The sequence below is a fragment of the Cariama cristata genome, unplaced genomic scaffold (genome assembly GCF_000690535.1).
Source record: "Cariama cristata isolate BGI_N322 unplaced genomic scaffold, ASM69053v1 scaffold9488, whole genome shotgun sequence".
NCBI lineage: Eukaryota > Metazoa > Chordata > Aves > Cariamiformes > Cariamidae > Cariama > Cariama cristata.
In genome coordinates this window covers 48719-65431 of record NW_009629418.1, presented here as the reverse complement: position 1 = coordinate 65431, position 16713 = coordinate 48719, and the positions used below count along the sequence as shown (strand labels likewise).

Genomic DNA, 16713 nt, shown 5'->3' with positions numbered 1-16713 from the left:
CCTCTTCTGTCTTATCTTTTCCAGACCAAACAACCCTATTTCTTGCAGTCTTTCCTCATAGATCATATTTTCTAAACCTCTGGTCGTTCTCATTGTTCTTCTTTCGACTCTTCCAGTTGGTTCACATCTTTTTTTGAAGTGCAGTGATCAAAAACTGGAAGCAGTGCTCCTGCTGAGGCCTTTCTGGGGCTGAACATAATGGAAAGATTCTTACAGGCTCCATTGTTTGCCCAGGACAAGAATTTTTCACAGCACATGACACTCTTGTCTTGTTCTCTTATGATCTACTAAAGCTCCAGACTTTTCTTTTTTTCTGCAGGACTGATACCTAATCAGTTATTACATTGTTCAGGGCTTTTTGCGTAAGAAACAACCTCTTTTTAATCTTTCAGACCATACTGCTATACCAGAATTCATAAGCCTGCAGTAAAAAATAAAGATACTTTTTTGATGTTTGTTGAGAGGAGCATCTTAGGCTACAATCATTTACATCTTACACTAATAGCTACTTACATTTGGCAAAAGGGCCCTTTGTGTTTTTGAAAGCTCCAGCTAGTTCACTGCCAACATTTCTGTTCCTTGTTTTCAAAGCATTCTGTCATAACAGACCATCTAGGTGAGAAGACAGATTAAGCTATTGTTGAAGTCCAGTGGTGTAACGGCTTTGCTGATCACTCTGTACCTCCCATTCAAGATTTAGTGCAGAGCTTTCAGTTGTCTTTGCTGAGGGACAAAGGTCTCTGGATCCCATTTGTCTTTTTCACAGCTATGGAGAGATTACTGAAGTGCAACTCTGCCATTTCAGTTTTGGGGTCTAATGCACTCCTGCTGTCAGAGAACATTCCGAAGAAGTGTTGTGTTTCTGATTATTTTGTTAAATTTAATTTTTGTTTACTCCTGATTCAGTGACATGAAACATTGAGTGTGTTTGACACTGCCTTCTATGTACTTTCTTGCATGTCTTTGTACGAAACTAGCAGCCCATATAGGAGAGTACATTCACTGAGCTAATAGATTTTTCTGTGCCCCTTACTAGTCTTTCGGGCGATTCAGATGGTTCATCCTCTCATTGTTTGTATGATTGATGATGACAAGTGAGTTGATCAAAGACCGCAAATTGTAACACTGAGACAAAATCATTACTTAAACCGTCATACTTGCAGTTTTCAGATGTCGATCAAAATGGCTTAGAAATTAATCAGAACTACAGCACTGTGGAAAAAAGAGTCTTTTACACACTGAATAATCTTCAATTGAAATAATAACTCAGTATAAATATTCTCCGCTCTCTGTAGTAGCTGACTCTCTATTGTGAGTGCTCCATGGATAAGGTCCAGCAGCATCAGCTATTCAGCTGGTTTTGCTCTCAATAGCTTCCCATTTTTTCTTGTTAGCATTTATAGATTCCTGATGTCCTGACACATTTCTCAAGCTGTGGAACATAGATCTGTTCCTTTGAGTTCAGTAGAAATTAGATATTTTGAGAACAGTGGTACTGTTTGGATATAATATCACCTGCAGTCAACTATTACATTGCATTACAGCAAAAGATATATTATCTTAAAGCACTAGTGGCGTTAATGGCCTTGCAAAAAAATCAGTCTAAAATAAGTCCTGCTGTACTCATGTAATCCATCTAGTGAAGGCGCACACTTAAATTAATTTTGCTGAAGCTAGAACTTGCTATCTAAGCTGCAGACTACCAAACTGACGTGTTCCTCAGCAAACCCACAGACAATCATCGTCATAGTCTCCTAAAACCATTCACTCACAGTCTGCAGGAAGAGGGGTTTTTTTTCTGGTTACTGTTTCCCTCTTTGAAAATTTTACAAAGCTTGCTAGCGATGGCTCAGATTGCAACACTGCTCGAGAGAAATGCTAGATTTAGATGACTCACACCCACAACAATAAAAAGTTCTAGTGTAATTCAAGACAGCTGACTGCAGGCTTGAATCATACATTAATACTCAGCTGTATTTTTTTCATTTTATTGCTTCAAAGTTAAAACTGGGTTGCAAGTACTGCCCTGCACAGGGCAACATTCTGGAAGGGGCCATCGCAGCTCTGGCATGGACTTTGCGTGGCTGATGCCAAGAAAAAATAAGGGAATGTCAGGGCAAGATGAGAAGAAAATAATTCAGTGAGGAAGGACGCAGTGTTTTAAGATAATGAATCCGTTTTCCCTGCTAGTTTTTGGTCTCAGTCTGTTAGAACTTTTCCCAAATGCCTTATCTAAATTAGATTTCCTATATTTTTTTTTGGTTCTACAAGTTCTTTGCCATCTTGCCATATTAGTTTCTGCCTGAATTTCCTCTGTGAATGATATAGACTTCTGGAAAATCTTTGTTTTGAGACAGAGATTGTTATGGTGGAATTCCTCATTTCTTCAAATCCTTCTAGTTCCATCACTGTATTCTATTGCAGTGCCTTGGTGTTACATGACAACTGCTGCTCGTTAGAAGTGGCCCAGACTATACGGTAAACTTTAATCACTTAAAGAATACGCAATGGGACAGGCTTTCCCTGTGTTGATCTCAACAATTCTGTTCCAAGTATTTTGGACTTGCTGTTCAGCTTGCCTCTGTGGGCCTATGCTGTTAAGAGCACAGGAGGGAGTTCATGGCAGCATGTGTAATAGTGAAGGAGGAGTGACTCTTTGGCCCTTCCTGAGGAGATTAATTATTACTGATTTGTTGTGAATGCTTGTTTTTAAAGAAGTGGACTAAGATCCCACTAACCTCTTGCATAGAGACAACCTGGAAATTTGCCAGTGGTAACAACTTTTAGTCACCTCACTGCAAAGGCAGTTTCTCCTGTGTTTATGGAAAGATCTTGCTCAATTGTTTTGTAGTATATTGGTGATTTCCATTCAGATAATGTGTAAGCAGTTAGTCCATGTATGTGCATATTAGAAGACTCCTTTTTTTCCCCACAAAGCATGGTCAGCCTATGGAATTCACCAAGACAGAGATTAAATCTTGCTAAAAAACAATGTTAGAAGTGGATTGGGCATATACCAACATGAAACAAAAAGCCCAAACAAAAAACTCAGAAGACCTAGAAGTTTTGGTGTTTCAAGGAATAAGACATCTGCTAATCAAACAGGTTGTTGGAAGCAGCTTCCCAAGCAGGTTATTCCAGAATTGTTGTTTGGAAGATCTCTTGTGTCTTTGGCAGAAGCATATAACTTTGGCCAGTCTTAGGGTGAGGATCCTGGACTGTTTGGACCACTGATCTGATTAGACGCGGCAATTTCTGATGTCCTTGCCCAGTAAGCTCATGAATGGCTGCAAGCCACACTCAGTGAGGAATGTAGTCAAGGTGGGCAGAACTTTGCCTCAGCATTTTACCCTGAGCTAAGCTGGGTGTTGCTCAGGTAAAAGCTATGGAGTTTATCCCCTGCAATGGATCTGTTCCTCAAATGATGCCCTTTTATTTAATGTGTGATGCTCACTCTTAATGCTTTGAGAAAGAAAAGAATTATTATTTCCAAGCTAACCTAAACCGAGTTAGACAATGTTGCTGTGTTTGCTATTTTCAGGAAATTATTACAATCAAGGAGAGATTCGTAAGAAAGAACTGGAACAGAGTTGTTCTCTTCTGGGGATTACTGCTTCCGATGTAACGGTCCTTGATCACAGGTAACCAGTTTTCATTGACAGCGTGATTTCATTGCAGTTTTAAATAGGGGGTGAAATTCACTTTAAAGTTCAGTGAAAGCTTACTGTATCATTCTAAAAAGTCTCGAGGAATCTCAAAAAAGACCATATTAGATATATTTGTTAACTCAATATAAATCTATTTAATGCAGAAGACAATTCAAGTGTATAATGGAGATCATAATCTCTAGGTTAAGCTCTGTTGATACAGCATTTAGAATAATGATTCTGTACTTGTTGGGGTCTGGCACAGTGTGTTTGGGCAGTATGATCACATTTTGTTCCACTTTTTGCAGTGTTACAAATACAGTTACAAATTCTCTGAATTGCCTGTGGCAGGTTTGTCTGTAGGCTAGTCTTTACAGGGTTAGTGTGGAATTCTATTATATTTATAATCAGGTTTAGTCCTGGCTAAAGACAAGAATGCCTTGTGGTATTAAAGACAGTCTGTAATAATATGACAGTAAGATTCTTTCAAATTAAACTATGCAAGATATCTGTTTTTCTAAGATGTGACGATGTTTCCTTTAGTTGTGTGTAGATAGAAAGGTAGGTGATAAAGCTGACACTTCTTTGTTTTGGGATTCGTACAGGAACTCTCTTCTGGGAAGGTGATTTAACACTTTGAATCAGTGAGACTCAGAACTAACATTGTAAAGGCCTCTTAAATTGCTCAATCACTGTCTGTCTAGGGTTGATAGGAGCTGAACTAGATACCGAGTGCTAGGAAAAATGGTACAAGTGGTTGTTTCAATTGTAAACAACTATCATACAATCCATAAAGAATAGTTTTGTTTATGAAGAAATAACTTTAATAGCAACATATTGATTTAAAGCCATGCCAACTAGAAAAGTCAGAGTTGAAAAAAATCTGGCTCCAGGCAGGCCCTTTTTCCAGGAACATACTTTCTCTTGAGCTAAGGCAACAGAAGCTGCAGTTCAGAATATGAATCTTCTTGAGTTCTTTGCTTTTTTTAGTTTTAGGTTTCTCTCCAAGTTTTGAGCTCACTTACCAAAACAGCATAGGAGATGTTTTTCCTTTGGAATGAAAAGAGATGTTTCTGTTCACTTCTCGTGAACTGGTTTTGGATAACTTCAAGTTTTGTAGTACAATCATATGACAATGCCCAAAAACATTTTGGGGAGGGATAAGGAAAAAAGCTGCTAAGCTTTGCTAAGCATAAAGTCTGCTCAATCAACCATCTTTTGAAATTAACGCAGAGCCCAGAAGCCTGCTGGCCTTTCATCCTCTAACGCAATATGAGGTTGGTTAGTATGTGATGCAAGTTTCCCAATACTGTGCAGTCATCCCCCCACGTACACAGTCCAGAGGACTGCTTTTTGCAAGTAATACCTTGGTTTGCTCTGTAGGAAGGTGAGGGCCGTTTCAGAGAAATAGCTTGGATCATGCCTCTTTATTGTTTTTGTTTTACATATTTATGTAAGTAATGACTGATATGTGGTTTCCTCCAGTGAATGCAGTGCCTGAAAAGACAGATCCATCCCATTGCCCAGAGCTTCTGGCCATGGACTAGAATGTACAACATTGTTCTAAGAAACAGGTTTAGATTTGAGGTCTTTGTCTCTGAGGTTAGATTGCTATGAGATAACATCAAACCGTCTAAATTTGTTGTGCATTCAGGGAGTGAACTGAAGTTCTTGCTGAATTTTTCTCAGAGCTTATTTATAGAGTGAAGTTAAATGTGTTTACAGTGCATTGTTTTCTCTGCAATAGCTCACTCTGTGGATGCTCTTTATGAAAAACATCAGTGGATCAGGTGTTAGCAAAATGGTAGAGGTTCAGGAATAATTTCTAGATGACACTGAATTTTTAGAGTAGCTAATTTTTAGACTACTATTTTCCAGCGGTTTAGCCAAAGCACTGGGACTCAGGGTTCTTGAAACTTACTCAAAGGTCCTGGATTCCTTAAGGTTAGTAGCTTTCCTATGCCTCTGTTATGACTTCTGTAATTTATTTGCCAGTATGGCATGATGTGAAACTTGCTAATTTAATACATTCTGTACTGCTAGATTTCCATGTAAATTCATGTCTACAAAATACAGTTCAGGAGGCTGTTCCTCTTTAGTGTTTTGTCTTCTGTAGGCACTGTTTAAGATCAGAGCCCTTTGGCTTTTTTTTGCTCCCTTCCTAACTCTTCAGAAGATAATTTTCCATCAATGTAAAGAACTACCACATTGCTTAAGGACTGCTACTGGCATGCTGCCCATCTAACATTTCTTATACAAACACTGGATGCTTTACATTATCCAAGCTGCAGATTTGTATTTTGGTAAGGAAAGCCCAAAGGATTGCTAGGTCTGGACCTGCTCCAGCCATTGTACTGTGGAGCTGAGTCATGCTGCTTCCTCTTTCTATGCATGATCTACAAGTAAGTGAGTAGAATTTTCAAGATGTAAAAGGGGAAATACATCTGAAAAGCAAGGTGATTGACCTGCTCTGTAATCTTACTTGGCCAGGCAGGTATAAAATCAACATGACATTTTGAATTGCGTGTGAACTTGCAAAGAGAAAGCTTCAGTCAGTCAGCCTATGATGAAATCTGTGTTAAAGACCAAATTCTTATTAAGCAGTCCCATGCCTTAAACAATGACTCCCTCAAGTATAGTCAGGATTCCTAGGGCAGGACTAGTTCAGTCTGTATCAGACAACTGTTTTGCACTGATTCTTCAGTAGGTGTTTGATGTTGTCACTGTGTTTGTTACCTCAGTTAAAGACAACACAAATCTTCTGCACAGATACGGTCCCAAACTGTACCCACGTTTCAGCTCTAGAGATTTGAAATCCCCATGAATCTCCCACAGAAAAGTTCTTTGCTGTAGAGGGCATGTCCAGGGGTGGAAAGGGGCATGCATGACCATGCAGCACCCAGTTACTGTAGGTGAGCAGATGGGCATGCAGACAGCCTGTTCCAGACTATTATAGATTAGAGCACTGGACTCTTCCTACTTGTAAATAGTACAGGTCAGGCACCAGATTTGCAGAGGCGTCCCCTGATCTGGCATGTAATTATCACAGCTCTAACACTACACCAACTGAACAGCTGCTGTTAAGGGAGAAAAGTTTTACAGTCCATTTTTGTTACCATCCCCACGCTAGGCTTAGTACTTGGAGCAGCGTAGCTCAGAACTAGGACTTGTATTGTTCAAAGTTAATTTCTGCACTGTCACAATTACTCCTGCTGCTGGGTGAGGGAGGAGTGGCAAGAGAGTGAGGTCTGAAACACGTGTAAGAGAAAAGTCACTTCATTAATTATATAAAAGCTAATGTAAACTCTGTGCTTTTGGTACATTTTTATCATCATATGTGCTGCAACGATGGACTTCCTTGTAGCTCTAAAAATGAGAGATCATTTGTTTTATCTTACTGTGCCATGATACCAGCTTAATTTTCACAAAGACTGGTATAGTTCTACAGACTTACAGTGAATGTAAAATGAGCGTAGCTAACATATGAGTGGTATAGATACCTCTAATGCAAACACAGACTAACTCAACTGAAAAATCTGCTACAATTATATGTCTAAAATAGATAAAGCAGATGCTGGACATTTCTGTGGTAGCAGAAGGGTCTAATTTATAAAGCATTTGGCTGTACTGCAAACAAAAAGGGACCTCCATTTGCACCAAAAGTTCTGTTGTTCTTTAGGTATGTGTTAGACTTTGCTACCAGATTGAGCTTAAAGTTTAAAATGCTCTGGTAATGTATGGGCAAACGGTCCACTTAAAGGACATGAGTACTTGCTGAGCAGGGCAGAACTCCTTCCATCTTGGAAGAACAAGTCTGAGTAACTGATTTGCACTTGAGATGTGTGGCAAAGACAAGGTTCAGCTTAGCAAGAGGAAAGCTTGTAAACGAGTAAAAAGCGAGTCCTGCATTATCATAACACATGGAGATGCTTTCTCTTCCCTACTCTTTAGAATACACAGAGAAGAATGCTTCAGTAACAATGTGAAGAGAAAATGTTCATGTAAGACCTGCTTTGGGTGCTGTTCTTTGATGTGGCACTGCTACACATTTTCTTGGTTGATGCTCTGTCTGGTCTTGATAACATGGTGAGATGAAGGTGCTCTAGTCTCCAAAACCAGTTATCAGGTCACAAGTCGTTGCCATGGTTTTGGACTTGTACTTTGTTGGGAATTTACTTAGAGCTGAGAAAGCTATGTGTAAGTAATTATTCTGTGAATACACGCTTCTGAGCTAGAAAGCGCTCCCTCATGGTATATGGAAAACCAGGAGTTAGTATCTAGTTGGTCTAATATTAAGAGTTAGTTAAGCTCCCATTAACATTGGGCACATCTGCCAGTGGTCTGGCTGTCTACCAGTCTGTAACATTACACATAAACAGGAGATGTTTTCTAAGCTGTTTTCACTTTCTGAAGAGAACAAGCAAAAAGGAAGCCCAAATTATTTTTTTCTAATATCTGTTTTGGGTTCATGGAAAGATAGATATCAGGCATTTTACTGCCGCTTCTGAAGCTTTTGTGCACAGTTGTACTGGACAGAAAGTAAAACTGACTATTTGCTTCTTTAATGTGACAGAAAATATTTGGCCCAAGTTTGCACTGCAAAGAAAATAATAGTCAAGGTTTGTATAAACTAGAAAATTTTCCATTCACAGTACAAAGACTTACTGCAAATAATGTTACATCTGTTTCCAAGTTCCCATGGAAATTGCACTGCATTCACTTATTATTATTATTATTATTATTATTATTGTTATTATTGTTATTATTGTTATTATTATTATTTCACTTAAGTCCAAAAGAGCTCTGATTAGACAATGCTCAGGAGAGAGGACATCTGCCCATGCAGAATCACAGGCTATCTGCACATTTTTTATGAGGCTGCAGAGAGGGTCAAATTCTTTTTGTCTTTTTTTTTTTCATATAATATTTCTTTGCTGTTGGACTTGTTTTTTTCCCCCCTACAAGGTAAATAGGCTTTATTGCAGTTCCTCATGTTTAACTTCTAACAAACTTCCTTCCATTAGCTCCCCATGTCAGATGATCAGAAAGATATAAAAACACTCAGACACTTCAGAGAATGAAATATGTAACTGGAAATTTGAACCTTTTTTATTAGAATTTAGAAGTATATATACAGACAGTTAAGAAGTATATCCCATTGATCCAGTTTGGTTTTACTGTACTTATGTGATTCGTTGATGGCTTTATTGATTGGAATGCAGGGTGCTGAGTGCAAGCTATATAGTGAGAATATGTACTGCAATTAAGAGAGCTTGCGTGAAAACTGAGGGCGCCAGGAGAAATGCAGAAATAAAATCCTGGCCTCAGCCAAGTCTGGTGGCAAAGCTATTGGTGATTTCATACGAGTTTCTGACTCGCTCATTTGCAGACCTGTGTCATCTTGCTGAATGGGATTTTTTCGGAATGTATTTATCTTACTTATGTGTTTCTGATCCGAAAGGTGATATTATTCCCCCATGTTTCTTCTTTCCTTGTTGCCATATTTCATATTTTGGGATCAATATTTAATAGTTTTAATTCTGCTGAAATAGTTGTGGTAATTACTCACATTTTGTCTTTCTAAGTTCCTCGTGGTATTATAGTTTGACTATTTTTAATTGCTGATTCTAAAGAGCTGATCTTTGTGCTGATTAAATTGCTGCCATGCTTTTTTCTAGAAGAGCGGCATATTTCAGTAGTGAGTGGTGGGATTCTCTTCATCTTACTTATCCCAGAAATGCTGTAAAGGTTTTTATTTTTTGCAGAATTTTCTTTAATTAAGAATGGCATCTGTGGGACCAGAAAATCTTAGATGTCTATTGGTCACACATTCAGTGTGTATTACAGGGAGATCAACCTAGGTCTTTTGAATCAGCCAAACATACTCATAATCATCCCAAATACTAACACGCTTTACAAGAAGGCATGAAGCCTTTGTCAGTCAGGCGGGTATCTTGATGTTTATGTAATCACTGTAGCTGGATTTCACTTCTGTTTAGTATAATTCTTGAAATTTAAATTGTTTTCCTTCTGAGAAGACTATAAAATATTTGGCCACCTATTTTTGTTTACATTTCTAAATAAACAGATAATTTTTCCCAAATGCTTATGACATGGCAGCTCATGCTGGTATTTTAGGACATCAGAACACTTTATAAAAATTATTATGTCGAAGTCTGCCTTCCAGCTTCTGCTTTTATAAGTGTTGCTCTGTGCAATAATTTAAGAGGAAATTCTTCTGGGGATTGAGATGTCTCTTAGCTCTCCAGGAAAGCTGCTTTCTGAAACAAAGGCTTGTACTGCAGTAAGTTAGGTTTAGCTATTTTGTCCTAAGTTAGATATTTGCCTCAATAAGGAAATCTGCCCTTTTGCTTCCATGGGACTTCTGTGAACCAGGTCCTTTCTCAGCTTTCTAGCATAATTAACTTCCTTGCTGTACAAAAAGGGGTAGGGTCTGTCGTGAAAGTGAAAATGATCGTTTCAGTGCTAAATGGGCATGTCCCCCAGATTACCTCTGTAGAGCAATGAGCAATGGTCCTTTTCAAAATATTCAAGGATTCTCCTTCAGTTGTCAACAGAGACCTGTCAAACCACATCAGTGAAGTCACAGCAGGGTTTGATTAAGAGCAAGAGTCTGGCCAGAGAAGCCAAGGGTCTGAATAAATGCAGAGGGAAGAAGTGAAGGAGTACTGCTAAAGGACAAAATGCCTTTATGGAAATCAAATCAAAATACTAAGCATTGAGATTTATACTTTTAATGCTCAAGATTATTTTAGCAGAATAAAAACTATGAAATACTCATCTGAAAACATGAAAGATAAGAATAGGGATCCCAGCCACCCCCCAAAGCTGATGCAAGTTTGATTCAACTTAAAAAACATCAGCACTGGTAAGCTGATAGTGAGAAAAGAAATAAGGCTGTGTATACTAGCTGTGTTTCAAGAGTCTGGGAAAACTGACCAGGGCTGAAGACAGGGAAATGCACTAGAACAGGGAAATCCACCAGAAGTTTTTTGTTGTTGTTGTTCTTAGTTCATACCTTCAGAAATGACTTTTACTATTCTTTCATTAATGACTTTTAAAAGTGCCCCCCATATGTTAAAGACACCATCTTCTTTGGAGCAAAGAAAGCTTCAATGACCCATCCTGAATTAGCGGATGGTTCATGTCCCAGCTTTGCCATCTCCTGGTAACACAAACAGATATGCTGACTGGAGCAATTCTGTAACTAGACCACTTGAGTCCATGCAGAAGGAAGTGTCTTTGGGTTTGCTGGTTTCCAATAAAAAATTCAGGGTTTCATATTAAAATATTTTGAGTGGACTTTCTTCATGATGCTAGTAAGCAATAGAAAGACATGGTCATTAGATTAAAGCTATTTTCAACAGTTATACCCAAGAGTCCCCTTTTAAACATGACAAACTATAACAACCTATTTATTTTGCTAGTTGCACAGTGAAACAATACAGTGTGTCTTGCCAACAGACACTCTGAGGAACTAACAGAATGACAGGCGTTTCCCCTTTGCCCCCGGAAGGTTCCCTGCTTTGATAGCCCAGCACCATCACTGTTAGTCAGTCATTTTAACCTGCAGCTGCAAACACCTTGCTGTTAATTATAGGCAGACTGAGGTCTTCTATCAGAGAAGAGAAAATGGTCAACTCTTGTCCTTAAAGAGTAAAAGTTGTATCAAATAGTCACAGTGAGTTAATCAAAGAGGAGGAACAAACAGGAAAAAATCTAGCAGGGATTCAGCTTAAGCTTTTGAATCTCTGCATTCCTCCCAGCTTACTCAGGGAAAATATATTCCTATTTCTACTGGGAACACTCTTAAAAGCCTTCTCACAATAATGGATTGGGCGTTAACGCCTTGTTCACATGAACTGTGTGGTTTCTTGGTGTGTTGTCATAATCTTATTTTAATTGTAGCTACAGTACAAGATATTGAGTGCCTTAGTTAAAATAAAACTGTGAGGACTGAGGCTATGATATGGTTTGGAAACATCATCCGGTTGCATCTGCAGTGGACTTGCGTTTTCCACATGTCAGGTAATTACTGTGCTGGAAACAGAGGAAGGAGATTTGCAGCCTCCCTCAGTCAAAATCCCCTTTGGGATTCAGTCTAGAGAAATGCAGTTACATCAATTCCTGGTTTTTGTAAAGGTCAGGATCCTAGGTGTACTGGGTAGCTCCTGCGGGTAGTCTGCGTACCTGTACTCACACTTTAGTTGGAGGTAGTTGCAGTAACTTCCCCCAAGTTGCCTGAGTCTCTGGGAGACAAGAAGTTTTAGTGTGTCTCGGGGCCTCACAACATTAAAACTAGTTGTTGGTTTATTCCTGTTCCCTTCATCTAACTGCTGGTTCAGGCAGTCACTAGAAAATTTATGGAATAATCAATATCTGAGCCTTGGGAACAGGGCCTTTGTTGGGCTCATTAAGGACAGAATGTTTCCAATTACAAGGCATAATGTCAAAGGCTGTTGGACCACTTTAAATGCCACAATATGTTGTCTTGCTGAATGCCAGCAATATAATCCTCATTTCTTCAGTTTGCTTTGAAAATTCCCATTGAAGTCAGAAGGCATCTCCTATGCTGGCAGCTAGTAAGAGAACATAGGAAGCAGTGTGTGCAGTGCTTGAGAGATGAGTGGGAAGCATCCCCTTCTATGGCAGACTGAAAGAGTTGAGTTGATGAGCTACAGAAGTAGGGTGTCCTTGGGGCCTTTGGGACAGGACCATGGGATGAAGGAAATTCCCCAAAATGTCACCTCCCCTGAAAATAATTGCAGGGCATTCAGTGCGGACTTTTCTGGCTCTTTTATAGAAGACAACAGTGTCAGGATAGAAAAAAAAAATTTGCTTTGTGGGCATCGCTCCCGAGTAATAAAAGGAGCTTAGTTACTTTCATGTTGATTGAAGTATTTTATTTTTTATAGGAATAGCAAAGTTTGGGCTTCAGAGACTGTAAAGACTCAGTGGAATTTTTCGGAGGATGTAGGCTTACAAATTCTGAGTTTTTATACAATGTATGTTTTGGGCCTACATCAACCCAGTTCTTCGACATAGGTGGTAGAACTGGAGCTGTAGAATCTTGGACATCTTCTGCCTTTCTTTCTGCCTTTCTTTCTGCCTTCCTTTCTGTCTTTCTTTCTGTTTGTCTTTCTGTCTTTGTTTCTTTCTTTCTTTCTGTCTTTCCTCAGAGCCCTCTTCTGGTTCCATCAAAATCAGTGGGGGTTGGCAATTGACTTCAGTAGGACCAGAAATTGTCATTGAAACAGTCAACAAGAGAAGACAAAGTCTTGTTTAAAAAAATGTTAGTATGGGGAAAGTTGGAAAAGCAACTGTACAATGGATGTTGTGTAAAATGTGTTTTCTCTTAATGACCTTGCAGTTCAGATTGGCTTTGTTTACATACAAATCAAAAGCTGGTTTGTCTAACTGCCAGCACAGCAAAACTCAGTCTGGGATCTGAATATCCAGCTGTGTCTTTTTGCCTCTGACATCCTCCCAGTAATAAAAGTTGTGTGGCTGGGATTTGGCTAGAATTGCAGATGATGTGTGAGCCAAAATTGACTTCACCCTGCTCTTCCTTTGCAAGACAATAGAAGTTAAAACTTGTTTGTGTAAATAAAACAAGCATATACAACTTATAACCCCTCAGGGACCAGATATGATGAGTAAGATGCTTTTTTTCCATCATCACATTTCTAGCCCTGACCAATGTTAGTAATGAGTCTGTGAGAACTCAGACTTTCCTCTTCCTTATTTCGAAGCTGGAGCAGAAGCTTTCATGGAGTTTACCTGTGAAGATGCAGCATCCAGAGAATAGACATAGTTATGACAATGTTTGCAGTGCTATCTAATCCAGATTCTTTGTTCTTCACTTTCAAACTCCCTGAAGGGTACACTATGTTAACTGCTGTCTTTGCTCTGTAAGCCTGTGCTCTCTTAACAGCTTCCCTGCAGGTTGACAAAGTGACAGAGACAGTAACTTCTTCACAGGTGAAATGGTACTGCTAGCGTACCTGTTAGTTATGACTTTCCTGTTTCAGTCTTTTCTCCAGTGGTATGTTAGTAAGCTAGGATGCTTTGTGTAGCAGGGGGTCTCAGACTTTGCCGTACAAAGGTCTGTTTTGGAGCTTGTCAGGAACTTGGGTGCGGCAGCTTGTGAGACAGATGCTGATGGAGCACGTGGTGATGGTCCTGGGATACTGTCTGGATGTAGGCAAAGCTATCTGGGTTCATAAGGGAGCAATGCGTGATGAAACTGTATTTATTGCAGGGTCTTCTTTCTTCTAACGGTAGTGAAAGCTCTGGCTACAGTACAGAGCTCTGTTAGTAATTTCACTTGCAGGTTGCACTTTGGCCACCTCATTGTAAAAGACTGCTTGTGAAGCTATATAGCAGTTAGGCACAGCATTTGTTATTTTTCATTAATAAAACCTATTTGACAGATGACTGAAAGCCTCTCCAGTTGACAGATTCAGTGTGAACCAGCAAAGGTGTTCTCAGCTGTCTAGAATCTGAGGCTTCCCAAATGCTTCTAGCTGATTGCAGTGGGGTGCTGCTCCGCAGCAGCATGATCCAGAGCTGCCTTTTGAAGCATCCTACAGCAAGAGAATTCCCATTTGTATTTTCTTGGCTGAGTTTGTTGTGACATGCCCTGTCATTTTTGCATTCTGTGTCCATTCTGAAGTTCCCCCAGGCATCCCTTCAAATGAAACATTGCATCACTGAGGAAGTGAAGCCATTAAAAGTGAATGCTTTTGCCAAACACTTGGAACAAATACAATCAGCTCTCGTCTACCAGAAATGGACTTGCAAGTTGACATTGCAAAATTTGAGAAGAACAATAGTCCTTTCTCGAGTGGTTTGATGCAGTTTCTCAAAAAGCTGAGCTGTGCTGTTATTTTTTTGCCACATCATGAATGAAGGTTTTATATTTGCATAGATAAAACGTAGAACAGTTACCAAGCAAAGTGGTTAGAGCACAGAGCTTCACACTTCAAAATCCTGTTGAGGAAGATAAATTTTAAGTTCTCTGCTGAACTCTGCTAAGGTCTATGACCTTCTCTGTCTTTTACTTTCATCCTATAATAGTCCTGCCTTTTTGCAGAGCTGTCGGATGGACCAATTACTGTTTACATACTATTCTCATGGTGTGAAATGCTGTGTAAGTGTTAAGGATCCTTATTAGAGTTTTCCGTGCTAGTCAAAGGGTTAATTTCTTTCTCCAAAGAAGGAGGTCTGATTTAGGTTTGGCACAGGAGGAGGGAAGACAGAGGATTTTGTTCTGCAGGAAACTAGGTCAGCAGGTTTTTATTATCGTGCTCGACAGCCCAATGTGGTTTGCATTTAGGAATGAACTCGGTTGACATTGTGTATGGTTGATTTCCTCTTCCCAGAAAGTAGGCCTCAGACATCGCTCCATACATTATGGCTTTCCCAAATTGAATGCAGCAGAATATGTAGCCAAAGAAGCTCAGCCAGTCATGAGTTCGTTAGATACGTTTTTAGAGCTGTCTGTCAGGAGAATGAAGTCCAAGATATTTTGGAGAAGAGGAATAGGGCTGGAATCTTTTCACTCACTGAAGTGCATCAGAATCACAGAGACCATCATTGTTTTTACACCCCATCTACTGATGATTGTTCTTACAGCCTGTAGCATTGTTTGCTTTTTGTTTGGATGTGGTCAAATTCTGATCTTGGTCCTGCCAAAGTAAATCTGAAGTAATTCCCTTGCTTTTTTTTCTTTCTCTGAAGCTACTGCTGTGTGTGGCTGAGATGAGTGTGGTCCTGCAGATGACCTTTAGATGGGGAGTTTTCCATATAACTTTTGGACCATCATGACTGATGAAAGGTTTAAATAATCCGGAATATTTTTCACATCTTCCACCTTTCTTGACTCTATATCCAGGAGTGTATTCTTTTCCTGGGCAACTGAGAATAGATGTCTGTGTTCTTTACCTCTGCCTATTGAAGACCAAATTGTGGCAGACATCAGACATGTTGGAGAATTCAGGCTGCCTTTCTTTACAGGTTATTTTAACTTTACTGAATAATGAAAATTCAAGTAGTTATAACTTAAAACCAAATCTGCTTTGTTTTGATGATAGGGATCAGGTAAGGGTGATGGAGCTTAGAAAGGCTATTGATAATGTCTAGGAAGATTTCTGAGTAATAGTATTTAAGGCTGAGCGTCTATTTCCAGTTTTATACTCGTGTTGTTTTACAGATTTTAGTGTGAGTTGATGGCTTTTCAGCATAACAAAACCATCTAATTCTGTCCTGTTCTAGTCTTTATTCAGTTCTGGCATCAAGAAGCCCAGACATTTTTGCAAACCAAGTTTGGCTTTTAAAGCTGAACAAGGAAAATACAGGCAATGCTGAGAAGAACAGACAGCACTAGGTTGCCAGCAATTCCTGGAAATAATGGAGTTTCACAACCTTTCCCTGCAGATTGGACATTTAGGGAGGAAAAATATCCTTGTGGCTCACATGGACAGAATAATGAAAATGCAAAGTCTGTTGCAAAAGTTTATGATGGTAAAAATTCAAGTGCCATTCTTGGGTTTAAATCAAAGAGCAGCATGTCAAATGCCTCAAAATGATGACAGCATAGAAATAATACAGGTCATAAAATTGCATATGGTCTCTCCCGAACTTGCTTTTAATGTTGTGTTAGGCTGTACATTTTAGTTGTCCAATGCCTTTGAACCTTTAAACAGTTTCAGCTGCAATAAATGTGCTCATATAATCATCTTTTGAAATAATGAACATGTTCAACAGGGATGAAGAAAGTTGGTATTTTTGTCATACCCTTGTGCTCTTACACTGTTGGCATCTGTGACTGAGAACCAAGAAAACGACAGCGCATGTCAGATTGAGAGGCATAGAGAGGACTTGTAGCAGACAGACATGTACACAAAACAAACATCTGAGCTGAACCAGCATTTTGAAAATTGCCTTCTACATAATGAAACAGAAGGGAGGAGAATTGTAGGAGAATCTCCATAGCTTCATTCAGTAATGACGAATTATTTCATTCAAATTCGTAGTGACTCAG

At 39.3% G+C, this 16713-nt stretch overlaps 1 protein-coding gene across 1 annotated transcript in view; it reads left to right on the top strand.

The window, feature by feature from the left end:
* Positions 1-616: 616 nt before the first annotated feature.
* The window catches only part of PIGL (phosphatidylinositol glycan anchor biosynthesis, class L), a gene marked incomplete at its 5' end in the record, with an annotated part of 60122 nt that continues 44025 nt past the window's right edge, over positions 617-16713 (top strand). The window contains 2 exons of the mRNA XM_009705165.1: positions 617-653; positions 3542-3641. Coding sequence (XP_009703467.1) covers positions 617-653; positions 3542-3641 — 137 coding nt within the window. The remainder of the gene's footprint in view (positions 654-3541; positions 3642-16713) is intronic.